This window comes from Mustela lutreola, chromosome 6 (genome assembly GCF_030435805.1).
Source record: "Mustela lutreola isolate mMusLut2 chromosome 6, mMusLut2.pri, whole genome shotgun sequence".
NCBI classification, from domain to species: domain Eukaryota; kingdom Metazoa; phylum Chordata; class Mammalia; order Carnivora; family Mustelidae; genus Mustela; species Mustela lutreola.
The window spans coordinates 90,799,761-90,817,321 of NC_081295.1; the positions used below are offsets into that span (position 1 = coordinate 90,799,761).

A 17,561-nucleotide genomic window follows, 5' to 3' on the forward strand; every position below is an offset into this window, starting at 1 on the left:
GCGAAGCGCCCGGTGCGTGGGGATTCCCGCGGCCGCGGCCACTACCCGGCCTGCCCCGCGGCAAGATGGCGGCGTGAAGGCAGCGGGCAGCGGCGGAAAGTTTGTTGTGGGATTGTAGTCGGCCGGGAGGCTAGAGTTGGGGAGGATCGTGGGGACAGTATCGCGGAGTAGGGGCGGAGGAGGGACTAGCTTCGGGGTTAAGAAGAGGAAATGGGATGCTGGAAGAAGAAAAAAAAAAAAAGAGGGAGATGGGGCGGAGAGGAGGGGGCCTAGGATCCCGCGGCGGCCCTGGGGGAGGGGCCCGGGGCGGGGGATGCACAAGTAGGTGTACAGGCCCTAGGGAAGCAGTCGCGAATTGGAGGAGAATTTCTAAACCGAAGAGTCAAGAACCCTGGAGTTTGTGGCCGAGGCCCGACTGTACTGGGCCAGTAGGAAAGAGGTCTCTCACGTGTTGGAGGATAGTGGGGAAGAGGGGAAGAGAAACGAGACCTGGAGGATGCTGGGCAGGTGCGGTATGGAGGGAACTAAAGCGTCAGATGACCCTTCTGCAGACTTAGATCAGCCTTTCCAGAGTTCCTATAGCATCTGCCCCAATTTCAGCTGAAGACTCAGGGGCCCCAGGGACTGGAAGAAATCACAATACCTGCTTGGAAAGAAGAAGAGGTAGCGACTTGCCCGAGCTCAACCCCAGAGCGGGTAAGGTGGCCTCCAATGACAGGCTGGCATGCTCCCTGCAGCAGGATGCATAGGCTCAGAGTGATACTGAAAAACATTTAATCTGAAAAGGGCTTTCATCTATAGAGGTTGCCCTTTGCCTGTGGTTCCTAAGTTAGTGTTCTGCTTAGATTACACACTGATTTTTGAGAATTGGGTGTAGCATTGAGCCTTGTGTGTCTTTACCTGTACAAGTGAACACGGTCAGGGGCCTAGAGATGAGGCCAAAAGTGCTTTAACATCCCTGCCACAAGCAGTTTCCTACATGTTCACTGTATCTTTTTTGGTCTCCCCATCTTCAGTTTGGCATCCTACCTGAAGTAGAGATTTGTGAGTGAGGGTTGGAACAGGGGGAGTCAGAAAAAGTCTGATCGTGCTATCACCAACTCCTGAATTCACTCTTGCAGCAGGTGTGCTTCTTTTGAGCTTTCTTTTGGTAAGAAGGGCTCATTAGTTTTTCTTTGGGGTTGTGCTTTGGTGGGTAGGTGGAGTCAGTAGAGGAGGAAAAGCAGGCTGAGGTTATCGGGAAGAAACCCAGAGCAGTTTACAGTAAGGTATCAGTTGCATTGACTCGTGTAAGGCTCTGGGAATGTTTATTGTATCACCCTCTGTCCCTGAGATCCCTGATACTTGGGAACTGCTTTACGGTCTGGATCAGTGTGGTGATGGAAAGAAAGGATTGTAGAATTTTTCTAATAGCTTTCTTCTCTTCCTTTGTATTCTCCCCTTCGAACCACATTTAAAAACAGTTTCACTAGCCAAACTAAACATGGCTTAGGAGATAGTGGATTTATGGGGTGCCTGGGTGACTCAGTGGATTAAGCCTCTGCCTTTGGCTTAGGTCATGATATCAGGGTCCTGGGATCGAGACCAGCATGAGTTTCTCTGCTCAACAGGGAGCCTGCTTCCCCCTCTCTCTCTGACTGCCTCTCTGCCTACTTGTGATCTCTCTCTCTGTCAAATAAATAAGTAAAATCTTAAAAAAAAAAAAAAAAAAAGATACAGTGGATTTAGGGTTAGAGAAAAGAGAAGGGGTCTGGAGCCACAAAGTGTGGTGAATATGGTCCTCACTTCCTTTGATGCCCTGTGGTTATGACCAAGCCATAGTTGGGTACAGACTTTTTACAGAAGCTCATTTCATGACTGACATTTCTGCATGATTGGATTGGGAGGTCTAGTTTGTTCTAGGACTCCGCACGAACTATTCCTGCTCCCTGCCTGTGCCACCCCCCTCCAAAAGGCTTGCTATAGACAGACCAAATCACTCTCACTAGGCCAGCTTCAATACCTTCAGGTATCAGAAAAGCTGATGTTACTTAGCTGTGACTCTGGAAGATTGGGAGTTTTCTCTTTCTGAAGATAGTTTGTGGACTCCCCCCTTAGAGTTGTGATCAGCCAGGAGAGTGTGGGGGGCACACAGAAAATAATGACTCTGGAGCCAGAATTCTTTGTACAAATTCTGGCTTTGCCATTTGTAGCTCTGTGACCTTTAGAAATTGTACAGCTCTTTTTGCCTTAGCTTTCTTATGGTAAGAGTACCCATCTCATAAGGTTGTTGTGAGGGTTAAATAAATGTGTTTAGAACAGTGACTGACACTTAATATGTATTTGTTGTTATTGTGCTGGTCAGATCTCAGCACTGACTTCATCATTGTAGTAGGTGTCTCTGGCGGCCCTGTACTGGTTTGAGCTTCTGTCTTGTTGTTAGAGAGATGCAGCACAGGTTTTGAATAATGTGGATTTTGCATGTAGTGAAAACATCTTCATTAAACTATTTAAAGTGATGTTAAAATGCCCATGATTTCCTTTTTGAAGTTGTGAGGTTTTAGAGTTGCCGTTGCAGTTGAGCTTTAACAAGAGAAGTGCGCAATGAGCATCTTCTGTGTGTCTGGCACTGTTGTAAGTGCCTTAAATGTATTAACTGATTTAATTTTTATAACAAACCTACGAAGCAATACTTTCATTGTCTCCATTTTACAGATGAGTAGAGAACAGAGTGGTTAATTTGCTCAAGGTCATCCAGCTAGTAAGGGGCAGAGCTGAGATTTGAACCCAGATTATCTGGCTTCAGCAATTGAGCATCCTTCTTTTTTTTTTTTTTTTTATTTGGTATGAAAATAACTCTTTACTAAATATGACTAGTGGCAATTTATATCTCTTATTTGTTTGTCATAATGGTTAGATTGTAGTAAACTTTTTTGATTTATTTAAAAATATGTTTTAGGACCTGAGCTCTTCACCACAGCTCTCTCCTTCTCAGATATAAAAACTGGTACAGGGACTGTGGGAGGGAGCCCACTGCCCTCTTAGCCAAATCTGGACTCTCCATGATTCAGCCTGGTGATTGCCCTTTAGAAAACCTTGGACCTGGGTTGGGTGAGCAGGCTGACAACGAGAATCTACTCTTAGCTTACCTTAAAGGGGGGGGTGTATTAATGAAGACGTAAATAAAAGGCTCATTTCTGACTTTCATTACTGACAGGAGCCGCTGAAGTAGCCACAGGGTTAAATTCATAGACAATCTTGATGGCATCTTTATTTTAAAAAGAGCAGGTAGCAAACTACACACAAAAAACAAAACAGGTGGCGTTTTAACCAGTGTCAGCCCCACCAGCTTGAGGGGAAAGTGGAAAACAGCTCCTGTGGTCAAGGACAGTCCTGGCTTGGAGCTTTGCAAGTGCTTGCTGGCCATTCTCTTTGTCTTTAGCCAGCCAGGAATCCCACGCGCAGCCTTGGGGCAGACTTTTGATTGACAGGCTTTCCTTGCCCTGCACTTAAGGATCACTCTTCCCCTGCTTCTGAGTCACGTCCTGTCTGTTTAACATGCCCGCAGGGCCCATATTTTTCTTTAGTAAATGACTCTACCTTGCCATCAGAGTAGGCACGCGCCTGATGTCTGAGCAGATTTCTGGGGAATGGGGGGCTCAGGATTTAAGGCTTTTTCTGGGAATTCCCAGTCAGCCCTCGAATGACCTTTGTCTACTTGTTGTGGCACGTGAAATTTTGAAAGTTAGTATCTATCAGTGTCTTTTCCCCTCCACCATTAAGCCAGGAGCCTCCTTTGTCCGGATGACATCCTTTATCTCGATTTGTGCTGCAGTCAGCGTGCTGAAACGTGTATTCTCCGTGAAGTACACCTTTGTGTTTTGGTAGAAGTCATCAGACTTACTGAATTCAGGTCTCTTCTTAGCAAAAGCTTGAGCTGCAGGGTGACGGCTGATGGATTTGGAGTCAGTTCCCTGCCTTTACTGTTCTGGTTTTGTTGTTCTCAAAGTCCATTTCTTCTCTTAACACCTCTTATTCGAGAGTATTCTTTGCATCTAATCCCTTCACCTTTTCCTCACCACCATATTCTAAGCGTCAAGGACCTCTGGGTAAACCCGGCCTTCATTTCTCACCGGGATTCAGCCTCTTCTTTTTCTTTTTTTTTTTTTTTTTAGATTTTATTTATTTATTTGAAAGAGAAAGAGTGAGTGAGAGAGCACAAGTGAGGGAAGGGTCTTAGGGAAAGGGAGAAGCAGACTACCCCACTGAGCAGGGAGCCCGACGTTAGGCTCCATCCCAGGACGGCAGGATCATGACCTGAGCCAAAAGCAGCTGCCCAACCAACTGAGCCACTGAGGCGCCCTGTGGATTAGCAGCTCTGTGAACTTATCCTGTCTAGCTTCTGGGCCTTTGAGCTTGCTGGCCCTGCTGTTTGGAATGCGCTGCCCCCTCCGCTCTAACCTACCTCTTTGTCCTTTATTTATTTATTGTAAAGACTTTATCTTTAAGTAATTTCTACGCCCCCTCCACTCTAACCTACCTCTTTGTCCTTTATTTATTTATTTATTTATTTGTTGTAAAGACTTTAAGTAATCTCTACACCCAACATGGGGCTTGAACTACAACCCCAAGATGAAGTCGGACTCTACCAACTGAGCCTGAGCCAGCCAGGAACCCCCCCTGCTTTGTCCTTTAGGTCTTGGTTTAAATGTCCCTTAATTGGGGTTCCCCACTCCTTTTGTGCCTTTCCTTTGTGCCTCTGTGTTGACACTTAGGCTGCATTGTAGTTGTCTGTTTACTTGTCTGACTGTCCCAAGACTGTTAGTGCCCTGACAATAGGGACCATGTCTGAGTCATTATTGTATTCTACCCTTTGGGATAGTACAAGGCACTGACTCGGCACTTTGTGATGCGGTGCGGTATATAGAATGCATGAAATGTGATGGGCAGTCTCTCCCCTCTCCAGTCTGTCTCGCAAGCTGTTGTGAGAAATGTCTTCCAATGAAAAACACTGTCTCTTCCCATAAAAATGCCATGGTTTCTCCCTTGTTCAGGACACAGTCCACGCTCTAGCTCAGAGTGCAGAAAGGTTGTTTACCGATTGGTCCCAGCTCAACCCTCTAGTCTGAGTTGTTGTCACCCACTTTATCTGCCCTGTTCTTCATTGCTCCTGAATTTCTCACTGCTTCTGAACATGCTGCGGCCATCCATTTACTTTCTTCTTTGCTTGTGCATTTTACTCTTCGTGGTTGCCCCCTTCTCTGAAACTCTGCTTGTCCCCTAGGACCCCACTGGTCTGTTACCTCCCATGAGAAGTCTTCCCCACTTTCCTTTCTTCCTCTTGGCACCCATAGCACGTTGTGTTTTTGGCATTTATCATATTGTATGGTGATTTCTCTGTTTACTTGTTGGCCTCTTTCATTTAGCTGACTCTCTGTAGAGGAGAGACCCTCCCTGATCATGGGATGAGGGTGAAGGGGTGGGGAGTTGGGAGTGAGGTGAGCCGTGTGATAGAGTCTGATTTTGGAGTGAGGCTGACCTGGTTGAAATCTTGATTCTGCGACTTAAAACAACAGCGTGACTTTGGACAACTGGCTTAAGTAGGACTCTTGGTCTTGTGGCTGTACAGTGAGGGTCCCATTATCTTTTTTGTAGGAGTATCAAGCATTAGAGATAATGAGTTCATGGCGTGTAGCATGGTGCCTGTCATACGAAGGATACTCAGTTAATATTTGTTTAGTAAATGAATTCCATTTTGGAAAACACAATGGGTAAGAAAAGACTTTATTTTATTCAAGCTAGAATAACACTTTCGATTTCTGCCAGGAGCATTTTTGAGGTGGAAGTAAAATTGGGAGTCTCTCTATAGCATAGCAAAGCAATATAAAGGCTGAGGCTAGGGACATCATCAGTGCAGAATAGTTGATGTTTTGCCCCTTCTTTTGTGTTGCAGTGACTCCTTTGATGGATCCCCTTTATGTGAGGATGGTGGTGACCTTGGTGGGTAGAGATGGGGGTGGGTAGGTGGTAGATTTGTAATGTAGTTCAGGCTATGGATGACTGAGTGGGGTGTTTGAGGATTCATGTTCCCTGGTGTTTTATGGATTGAAAACTGTTGGATGAAGCTGATAGAACATATCTAAGCATTCAGGAAGCCAGACTTCTTGGCCCTAGTTTTCTTAGGGCTTTCATGATCTTCTGTTGCAGAACCAGGCCTAACACAGCTACTCCCCAGAAATAGGGCTGGTAGCTGGGAGTTCACTGTCCCTTCTTTGCCTTTTTGTTTTTAGTGTAATTGATGGGGGTGGTTCTTAGGGCACCAGTTCCCAACAAACACCCAAGGAATGTGTTTCCAGAAGTCTAGACTTCTTAATTATATAATGCCAGCTGGTGCTCCAGTTTGAGTTTATAGTCCAGATGAGGAAGATATGTTTGAGTTTTTCAGAGGGCAGCCTTCTTGTCTGGTCCTTGAACCCCTGCCCCAGCCCGCCGCTTCTCCTCTGGGCTCTCAAAGCATGTACCAAACTGTAATGCAAGTGGCTATTAACCTGTCTTCCCCTCCCCGCAACTTCCGGCAAGATCTTTTATTTCTGGAAGCTTCTTAGAGGCCCTCCATGGTAGGTGCTGAGCAATTCCCGCTTACTGTGTGACCCAGACCGGTCCTTCTTGAAAGGAAAGCAGATAGGTTCTCTCCTTTGAACTCTTAGGAAACAAGGTCCTGCATAAACAAAAGGTGATAGGATTAGCAGTAGCATTACTAATTATTGTGGAGTTAATGCGGTTCAGTGATCTTCCAGGTACTTGGCTCAGCGGTTTCCCTCTTTAGCTTTCATATGTTCTAGTAACACATCCCTAAGCCAGCAGAAGAGGTTAAAAGCAGAGGTGAATCTCACACCAGTGTATTTTTTGCCAATCACCATCTTTTAACAAGTCTGGCTGCTGGCATCGTCTTTGTTACTAAGTTCCTCTGATTGCTCCATAACCTGCTTGCTTTCCTGGCCGTAGTGCTCATTGTCTGGGTGGGCTTCTGCTCACAGCCAGGGCCTACTACAACCTTGTTAATGCCTACATGAGTCAAAAGGACGAGACCAGTAGCTGAGAGTGACATGATGGCGTTTTCCCTGGGCTCTGCCCCTTGTCCCTCAGTGTGGGAGTGCACGTTGCAATGTGGCATATCTTTGCCGGTGGCGTCTTGGCAGGGCTGGTAAGCTGCTTCTTATGTTCAGCCAGTTGGAGAGGAGATTGGGGTGAGGCAGCAGGACTGGGTTGTGCTGTGTATGTTTAGGCTTCAAAGGGGCTGAGCCTTCCTGGATGACCATGAGTGTGAGAGTGGGACCTCTTTGTTAGTTACTGTCTCATAAGTGCCAGCTCTCTGCGAGGTGACCTTTAGAAGCTGGGAAGGACATGGCCTTCCATTTGTGAAGAGCTCTATGCTTTTCCTGTGAACTGTGTGTGTGTGGTGGTGGGTTCTCCCTGAGGGCAGGGACCAGGAAGACAGTCTAGGCTGTGCTGGCTTCACTGTGTGCTTCTTTCAGCTAACAGTAGGATAGTAGGGTTTATCATTTGGGGTACTAAACAGGCCTCTGCACCTTCCCAGGTAAGCCCGGGGGGACTTCAGTCTAGAAGCCTCAGAGGGCTTTACATCAGGGCAGAATCATTAGGACTTTCCTGTTGCTCCCTAGAGGAGGCTTCTACCCCAGTTCTGTCTGTGGTCTTGGGCAAATCACTTGTCTTCTCTGTCCCTTCAGAATGGGAGAACACCACCTGTTCTGTGGGCCTTACTAGGCTACAAGGATCAAAGGACATACAGTGGAAGGGAAAGCACTTCTGGGATGGTAAAGCACAGCGTGGATGGAGGGCTTTTGTCCCATTTGTCCAGGAATTCTGTTTTCATCATAAGCATAATATGTGTCCTTGCATAAAATGCCTGCCATACAGAAACATGCAAAAGGAAAAGTAAAAAGACCCTCCCTTTCTTCCCCCACTGCCCCTGTCTAAACTCCTTTCCCAAAGACAGAGAGCTCTCCTGTTTCCTTCTAATCATTTTCGTGTTGCTTCTAGACATTCCTCCTCATGTATCTCTTGTAAAATAAACACAACTCAGTAGTAGTACATGTTGTTCTTCAACTTGCTCTGCTCATCTAACACTTCCCTGGGGTTGAGTAGCCCCTGTTGGAGCTTCCTTCCCAACTAAGGGGCTTCCTCCGGGCCTGGCTTCTTGGGAGGGATGGAGAGTCTTTACTAGAGGTTCTTGCCACAGCAGTCATGCTGGTTGTCTCTGAGGGGTGGTTTTTTATGCTGCAATGAGGTCACCCCCCAGGAGTGCCCTGAGTGGGAATCGGGATGGTTCTAAACATGGTGTGGGCACCATCGCTTCCGTCTCACATGCATTTCTTCCCTCCGTGCTTCTGTGCTCTGAGGCCAGGAAAAGAGTAAACTTACCTGATTTCTCAACATAGAGACAGTTCCTGCTTTCTGAAACCTTGGATTACCTAGGTTACTTGCTGCTCTGTTTTGAAAGCAAACCAGACCCAGCCGGTGTTTTTTGGTTTTATTTGTTAGTGAGAATTCTGAAGGGAGCCTGTCAATGGGCATGCATTCTTAGCAGTCTAGGGAAGAGGTCAGAGCTATAGGAAGAGATGTTCTCTCCTCGGTGATTATCTCCCTCTCTGGGGTCAGGCCTTGGTCTCTTGGGCTCTGCGGTTGTTGTCAGAGTATTACAGGGAGCCCTGGGAGTAGGCAGTTGGGAATGATTAACCTAGGCTTGGGAGAAGGGCCAGGCCCCTCTGTGGTGTCAGGTCGCTGTTTTCCCTCTACCCTGAGTCATGTCATCCACAGGGCTTTCCAGACAGAAGGGGAATCCTTCTGTTTTTTCCTTGCCAACATGCAGCCCTCCTCTGTGAGCACAAGCAGTATTTGCTCAGTATTTGCTGCTGCATTTGCTGTGCTCTCCTCTCCTGCCGCTCCAGGGGTCACATTTTGTGGGTTTTCTGGGACCTTACTACTATGGCTCCATTTCCCTTGTGATCTCTAAGCCAGAGTGGGTTACTTCACTTGGGTGGTTCTGGAGGCTTCTGGAGAGATTTTTCTCCTGTTCTTGGGCTTGCTGTGATGGGAACACTAGTCTCTGGGCACTGCTCCTTCTGAGTGGGTGGAATGGTTGCTGTTGGGAGTGTGAGGAGCCTGGCTGCAGCATGGCCTTTATCCTTGCTCTCTGGACTCCTCTAGGGCCAGCTCCCTGGGAAGTGCCATCCCCTGGCCTGTCCTAAGGCTGGCCCAGCTTTGGGCCTGGTCACACACTGCCCCATTGTGTGGTGCCTTCCATGCGCTTCTTGTTGCAGCCTCTGATCCCTGTGCCAGTCCTCTCCCGACCCCTTGCCTCGGAGCCCGCGGGAGGTGGCAGGGTGGGCTCTGCTGGCGCAGCCCTGGAATGGGTGGCAGCGGCAGCCGTGGCCAACTTTGTTCCGACAACTCCGCTTTCGGAGCTATGGTGCAGCCTGGCAGCCATGTCCAGGGAGAAGGCAAGACTGGGGAGCTGCCCCCTGGCAGCAGTGCCCACTTCCACCTCAGCTCTCCTCTCCTCGGCTTGACCTATCAGAGAGCTCTGTCACCTGGGGTCAGCCAGCTGGACTCACTGGCTGGCAAGGGGGCATGCTGCACTTCTGCCTGGCATGATTTTTGGATGGGAGAAGGCCCCCCAGGGTCTAGTGGTAAGTCTGGAGGAGCTTGCCCTGTCAGAAGAGCGCAGCGTGTACCCTCAGGCATCTTGCAGCTTGGCATTCCTTCTGCTCTCTCTTTGCAGCTCCGGAGTTGGGCTGCTCTCAACCAAGCTGTCTGTTTATATGGAGTGCCTGGAGGGCGTCTGCCATGAGTCTGTCGCTAACCGTGCTAACCAGGAGAGCTGGCTGGTGGGGGAGAAGACACTAACCCTGTGAGTCTAACCTGGGCCAGCTAGCCTGCTCTGGGGGGTACCATCAAGCAGTGCCTCAGTCACCCCTCACCCTCCCCCAGCCAGCCTGGCTGCCTCTTCCCCTTGTCTCTTGTCCTTACTGCTGTCCCTCCACCTTCCCAGACTCCTTGCTGTGGTGGTGAGGGGGGCATGTTTCTGTTCAGTCCGCTTTAAGCATTATGGAGTTTGAGAACATCTCGCAGTTACCATGCTCTGTTTCACAGCTCAGAGACAGATGGAGCCAGAGTGGGAGGGAAGTTTTCTTCTCGGCTAGATAGTTGCTTCCCTTTGTCAAGTGGGGAAGATTGCATGGTGTCCCCATTATTCTCACCCAGGATAATCATTTAGGATCAACTGCAAGGTTCTCTCTCCTTAAGGTTGTGTGTGGGGGTAGGGGGGTTGATGAAAACTGTGGCCCGGCTGTGGGAAACTCCCTGGGCAGAGAGTGAAGCTGAAAGCTTGAGTCCAGAACTAGGTAGTCACCTGAAATAGAGCTCGTGGCACCCATTGCTCGAGTAGGTGGAGTGGGTGGACTTTGGCCCCCCACTGCCTTCCCTCTGCAGAGCTTCAGGTAGACTTTAACCGGGAAGAGCTGGAAGGGCACCTCCGCCAGAGCAAACGGGACCTGGCTTTGGATTCCACAGTGGGCCTGGGAGAGGCCTTGGCTTCAAACTGGGAAGCTGGTGAAGAGCCTGCCATAAAGCTCCTGCCAGATACCCTGCTCCTTCCAGGGTTGGAAAGGAGAAGGGGGCTCTGGGGATAGCAGGAAGGTGGATTGCTCGGGCTCCTTGGTGTTCTGCAAAGGTAATTCCTTAGACAGCCTGTCTGGCTCCAGCCTCTGGAGTCTGTGTGGTATGGGGCAGCTTGGGACCCGGAGGCCCTCTGGGTGGGCTCTCTTTCCCTTGGGCCAGGAAGGAGAAGCAGGGAGCTTCCTGTTTGTATGGGGTGGGAATGCGTAAATGTGCGAAGGTGTAGGGGCTGCCTGGTGTGTAGGGACCCTGAGTCGGGAGGAGCCATCTGAGGGGTGGGGGTGTCTGGTGTCTGGGCTCTGGCCAGGAAAACAAGAGGGGCCTACAGCGGAGAGCTGGCTCCCACCCCTTACCTTGCCTTAGGCGAGGGCATGGGACTTTGGGGCCCTGCCTTTATTTAGGGGTGATTGCTTGGATCATCAGCAATAGTCGTCTTCAGCCCCTTTGTTCCTGTCAGGTGTTGCTTGAGTGAGAGGCCAGCTGGATAGACTTGAGGTATTTGCTCAGGTGGGAGCCAGGTGAGCTCTCCAAGGTCCCCAGCACTGGTTTAGAGTCCTCGGGCTTACTCTGGGGCAGAACAATTCCCACCCACTTTTTAAAAACCTGTCAGTTGGTGCCAGTTAGAGCAGGCAGGGGGCCAGGTCAGGGCCGCAGGCAACGTGTCCCAAGAGTAAGATGGTACTTGCCTAGAGGGGTGGCAGGCATGGCTGCTGGAGGGACAGCAGGGCTGGTCTGGGCACAGACTGGCATCTCCCAGCCTAGTCATCGGCCCAGAGCAGAGCCTGCCCAAACCCCACCCCGTGCTCTGCTGGCTGCTTGCCTGCCACGCGCACAGGATTGCTGAGGGCTTTGCTCATGTACCTCAGGAACAGCTGCATGCCGGAAATGGGGGGCTGGCAGCAAGCAGGAGGGGCACCCGGGGGGCAATGAGGGGGAGGGCTGAACCCAGCCAGCTTTGGTGGAATGGGCTCACCGTGCAGGGGGGGACTGACACTCGAGGTAGAGAGGGGCTATATTAATTGTGGGGGGGGGCGCTCCTTGCAGGCAATCTCCAGGGCCTCTGCTGGGTGGCCTGGCTACAGGGCTGGCCCTGGCAGGGTGATGGTTCATGTTTCTTTGGCCTCAGTCAGATGCAGACCCTGAATTTCAGAGGCTTGAGAGGCAGCCAGACTTGTATGGCAGGAGTACGCCCGGCCCCCAAAGGCACAGCTTCCTCCAGGCCTTCGGAGTTCAGAGATGCTATCCAGGGCTTACAGCTGAGGGCAGTTCCACAGAGGAGGCACTAGGCCCTGTGTGATCAGACATTCATGTTTTAGCCATTGATGAGCAGCTTTAGGAAGGGCATGTGTTTATTTTTGTTACTTATTTGTATCGTGCTGGGTTCCACAGGGGAATTAAGGCAGCATAAAACACAAATGGAGTGTTCTGGAAAAGGGCTGATTTCCTTTCATTCTTAAAGCAATAGCGATTGCTAAATGAGTGATTCTGTTTGACTTTCTTCAAGTGACTTATGAAGAGCTGTAGTGATTTTTGTGGTGATCTGTGGCCCTTCCCTGATGGTCTCTCACTTGCTTGAGTCAGTGACACCTATGAGTAGAAAGGCATTGTCATAGGTTTGAGAATGGCCTGAGCCCAGATGAATTATTGGGGCCATAATTTCTTATAGAGTGTGGGTGATGTGGGGAGCAGGGGAGGCAGCCGGGCTCTCTAGGGCAAGGCAGGAGAACCGGGGAGGATGGAGTGAGGTCCTGGTGTGGGACTTGAGCACCTGGAGACCTCCGTGGGGCAGACTAAAGTGTTAAAAGCCACAGAGCCACGCGCATTTTGGTTTCACTCCCTTCTCCTTCCGCAGGGGGAGAGCTGGACGCTTAGACCTCCCCTCCTCTCCTGTACTTTTGGCTTTGCCCTGGGAAGACCTACAGAAAAGATGGCAGAAGGAAGTGAGAGGGTGCCCTGGGCTCTTGGGCTTAAACCTTCTTGCTGTCGCCTACGGTGGGTATTTGCAGAGAGTGGGAGTGAGGATATGGTTTGGAGAAAATCTGGATTCTGAAGGTTTCTCCTTACCCTGCTCCATCTCTAGCAGTGGTGACTGCTGACTGTGGTGGCAGCCACAGGTCACATCCGGGCACTTATCTACAAAAAGGAGCAGGTGTGAGTCCTGTCTCCTGGGTAAAGAGGGATGCTTGGCAAATTTTTGGTCCTTTCATTAAAGGCTACTGCCCCATATCCAGCACACATTTTTCCTTATATCTGCCACTGACTACACTCTGCTCAGCTGTGCAGTGGGTTCACAGTGCAGGTCTGCTGTGCGTGCTGAGTCCCATTTCTAATGAAAGTAGACTTTGTTCTCTGGAGGCAGCTAATCGTGCCCCTTGGGCTGTAATCAGGGAGAAGGTATTTAATACAGGGCAGGCGGCAACAGGCGGCCTGCACTGACTGGCAGATTGCAACATGGCAATTAGGAAGCTCTCACCCCCCTCTCCGCCCCAGCAGGGCCCACATCTCCTCTGAGGAGAGTTTTGAGTGAGTGAAGAATGAATGCTATGCCAAGGAGGACCGGCGAGTTAAAGCTTGGGAGCGGGGGCCTCGAGAAGAGCCTCTGTCCCTTCTGGAGGCTACTCTGGGTGTCTCCCTCAGCAGTTCCTGCAGGGCTGCAGACCAGACTGGGTCAGCCAGAGTTTTTCACCTAAGCCTCAGTTGTTCTCATAGTGCAAACCTAGCTTGTGATCTGGTATCTCCACGTCCTGAGTCCTCTGCCCCCAGTTCCTTGAAGCTCAGGTTGTGTGGGGTGAGGGTTGGGAGTGGGCTTCTTCTTGGTCAATTTCTAGACCTTCCAAAAGACCACTTTCTTGGAGGTGTCCTGGAGCCAGCTCAGCAGATGGAGGCCGGGACCCCAAAGGCCGTTTGCTTGCTTATTCTGGCCTGTATCCCATTCTGAGTTATTCAGCTGCTTTTCCTGGGGACTTCCTCTTCTTGACAGGGGATTGGACTGAAACATGCCAAGACAACATGGGAATCTTTGGGTAAAGGAGATATGGCCAGTGGAGGCCACAGCTGGTGTCTGGGTCTTGCCGATGGGGCTGCTCTGCTATCTTGCAGCTCACTTTTTTTTTTTTTTTCTTAAGATTTTATTTATTTGACAGACAGAGATCACAAGTAGGCAGAGAGGCAGGCAGAGAGAGAAGAGGAAGCAGGCTCCCCACTGAGCAGAGAGCCCGATGTGGGGCTAGATCCCAGGACCCTGAGATCACGACCCGAGCTGAAGGCAGAGGCTTAACCCACTGAGCCACCCAGGCGCCACTGCAGCTCACCTTTTATCTTCTCCTGGCTGTGGGCCTGGTGTCCAGCTGCTTCTTGCTTTGTTCTCCAGTACCCCTGGCATGGCTCTCCCTCCAGGGTCTGTCCTGCCCTGCTGTGCTTCCAGTCAAGGACAGTGGCCTGTGAGGCCCATCACATTCCTATTCAGTGCTGGAATTGGCTCCCTGCTCTAACACCCCCCATCCCCCAGCCGTGGGCTGGATCTGGGGGCACTTAGCACTTCTCAGGAGTTGGAACTAGGGCCCCAACACGTACTGGTATTGACATGAAGCAGGGAGTGAGAATGAGACAGACTCCCCTCATGGGCTTGTGTCAGGGACACTGCAGGCTCCCTCACAGACTGTCTCCCTAGTGGGCCTTGCCTTCTGCTTCCCCAGTTGGGAGTGGCTCCCCTCCTCGTGGCTCTGGTGTGTATGGAAAGAGTATGCTCTGGCCAGGATCGATTGCTGGCTCCATTCATACCGGAGTGTCTGCGTTTGCAGTACTCCTCCCATCTCCCTGCCAGCCACTTCCACACTGTCCCTCAGCAAGCCAGGTTATCAGGTGCAGAAAGCCCTGGGAGTATATGATGTGAGGCCAGGAAGTGGAGACTTGACATCAAGATGACCAGGATGTGTGACAGGTAGAGCTAAGGCCCCGGGGCATGGAGTGAAGGCCGCTGTCCTTCAGCTAGTATCCCCAGGTACCTGAGCACATCATTGTGCTCCTGGCCTGCCTGCCTGCCACCCATTTAGTGTCCTGGTGCTTAGAAGCCAGAGTGGGTATTAGTAAGAATAGGGCTAAGGAAGAAAAGAGGCTGAGAATCGAGGGGATCCGCAGCGTGACCTGCAGGGAGAAGGGGACTACTCAGCTTCTTGGGGAGCAGATGGGGAAGGGAGCAGGCCCAACTCGAGCCTCCTCACCCCTGGATTTTGTAGAGGTTCTGGGCTCCCTGTGTCTCTTACTCTGCGTTTCTGGCTGTTCCCCTTGCTAACTCAGGTACCCCACACTTACAGCCTCTGAGTATTAGCACCCAGCTATCCAGGCTGGCTTGGAACTTTCTGGGCCTTCCCCCAGGCTATAGGAGCTCCCACCCTAGGGCCCGCAGGAGGGGTAGCCCCGGGGAACCTGCGGGGGTGACTTGTTTGCTCCCCCACACCCTAGGAATGTGCTGTCCTTTTGGGCCCGCCCGGATTCCTGCGCAGGGAGTCAGCTCGACACAGCATGCTGCTCGTGCCCTGTGGGGACATGTCCGCCTCCTCATCAAAGGGGTGGAGGTTGGCGGCTCGTGCCTGCTGCCATACCCCAGCTCCCCCTAGAACCCCAAGCCAGAGACCAGGCTGCCCAGACAGAGGAGGGAGGCCACTCCTGCTTCCCCACCCTCCCTACCCCCTCACTGTTCTTCCTGCCCCAGGCTCTTTTGGAATGTGACAGGAGTCACGGCCAGGGCATGTCCCGACAGCAGGAACACATGCTTTAGCCCGCAAGGCTTCCCTAGGCCCCCAGCTCTATTTAGGAGGATGGCGGCGGGAGGCGGCAGAAGGTTGTTTATGCCCAGAAGGCCACCTAAGGTTACTGCCTCCATGGGCCCCTGTGGTGGCTACTGCCCCCGTGCTGCAGCCCAGCTCATTACAGGTGGGGGCAGAGCTCAGCGGCCGGAACCTGTGGGGAACCTGTGGGGACCTCACTGGTCACTCAGTCCAGCCACCTCTGTGTGAAAGAGGGACCAGTGAGGGACTGAGCTGGGGCCATACAGTGTGTCAGAAGCAGCGTAGCTTCTGACACTGGGCAGTGTCTCAAATCCCTGGACTCACGCTTTCTGCCTGGGAGTTCCTCCGCCTGGGTGTTGTCAACGTTGTGTGCTGATGATTCTTCATTGTGCGGCGTGGTCTGGTGCATGGCAGGAGGTTCAGCAGCATCCCTGGCTTCTCCCCACTAGATGCCAATAGCTCTCCCCGCCGTTGTGACAGCCATTCACACATGGCCAGGGATCTGGGAGGGGGCAAGTGACAGAAGTGGGCCATAGTCACCCTTACTGAGATTGCACAGTCATTGCTCTAACTGCTGCTTTTTCAGATTTTTCTCTCCTGGGTCTCCCTTTCCTTGTTGCAAAGTCTGTTTACAACGTTTACACACAAAAGTAGGATTTGGGCTCCTGGAAACATGGCCAGGAACTTTTCCCAGCATCTTGTGGGTCTCTACTAGGCTTTTTCCTTGTGTTCTCTTCTGCAAGCCGTGTTCCCCAAATCTCTTAATTTCCAGACTCTGAGAGACCTGGGAGATGAACAGGACAGATGTGAGGTAGGATAGGGACAGGACAGGACCAGACCTATTCCAGAATCAGGCATGTGGTGAGTTGAGACCACGAGCACATATAAGATGCGCATGTGTATCGTCTAGGGCTATGACTGTGCTTTCTTGGAGAAAGGAGCCCCGTGCCTCTGGTCCTCTCCTGCCTCCATTGCTTTCCCCAGATCCCCGGGCCATGGCTTCTGCCTGGCTCTCCCTAGGGGCCTTCCCGGGCCTGGACTGGGTAGGCCGGCCGGGGGCACCAATAGACCTGTGGCTGACAACCTGGTTTCCACTTTCTTCCCTTCTCTAATTTCAGGAGCTGTTGGCTAGAGGAAGTGGAGGGGCCGTGGGATGCAGAGAGCCAAGGGCTAACTCCAGGACAGCGGAACAGAGAGAGCTGCCGACAATCAGACGGTATGTCCCTAGGAGGCCTGCACCCTGCCTCGGTCCCCTTCCGGCGAGGCTGGCAGGCCAAGGGGCAGACAGGTGGCCCCTCGTGGTGGGGGGCTGGTGAAGAGAGAGAGTGGTGAAGGCCAGAGAGTCTTGGCCTCCAGGACTCTCAAGCTTGGAGATGCCCCCCTTCCGAGGAGCCTGGTTTGGGGGAGCATCTTCAAACCCTTACTTTCTGGCTATTTGGCGGGATGGGGTTATTTGTCTGTTTTTTGGGGTTTTTCTGAGCTCACACGTGTGGAACATTTCCTAAGTGCCACGTAACTGGTTAGTGGCTTATGTAATCTTCACAACAGGTCTGTGAAATTGGTGCTCTCCTTATCCCCAGTGTAGGGTAGATGAAACTGATGCAGAGGGAATGGGTTTTCTCTCTAAGGCCTTTTTGTAAGGCCACGGAGGGGAGCAGAGGGTTGCTCTTAGATACCTTGTCTTACTACTAGGCCACAGCCTCTCTTCCTGGTGCCTAGGCCATGGGCCCTGCCTTCTGCCTCCCTAGTCTGGTTGCATTGGGCCCTTGTCCCCTCCAGCACTCCCCTGACCTGTGGGCACGGATCCACCAGAGTCCAGGTTTCTGATGTCCCCAGCAATGGCCCAGGCCTGCCTGTGTGCCGGGTGGCTCCTACGTATGTTCCATTTACTGTCCTTGGCCAGAGGCCTCTTGCTCTTGTCTCTGAGCCTCCTCCTTCCTGGCTTCCCCACAGCAGGTTGAGAACCCCTCACATCCAAGAATGACCAGTGCGGCCCCTGCTAAGAAACCGTACCGCAAGGCACCCCCTGAGCACCGGGAGTTGCGGCTGGACAGTCCAGGATCCCAGCTGGAGCAGGAGGTCAGGAGATGCCTACTT

General features: G+C 51.5%; 1 protein-coding gene across 12 annotated transcripts in view; it reads left to right on the forward strand.

Moving 5' to 3' along the window:
• Positions 1-17,561, forward strand: part of TJAP1 (tight junction associated protein 1) — a 24,166-nt gene continuing 6,605 nt past the window's right edge. For 2 of the 12 annotated variants that reach the window (XM_059178072.1, XM_059178084.1), the window contains exons 1-4: positions 1-99; positions 601-696; positions 16,583-16,680; positions 17,418-17,543. In XM_059178072.1, coding sequence (XP_059034055.1) covers positions 17,445-17,543 — 99 coding nt within the window. In that variant the 5' untranslated portion in view covers positions 1-99; positions 601-696; positions 16,583-16,680; positions 17,418-17,444. Of the gene's footprint in view, positions 100-122; positions 697-9,672; positions 9,690-9,781; positions 9,911-10,041; positions 10,733-16,582; positions 16,681-17,417; positions 17,544-17,561 lie in introns of those variants that run through there. The other 10 variants (XM_059178074.1, XM_059178081.1, XM_059178080.1 and 7 more) reach the window with 10 other exon arrangements.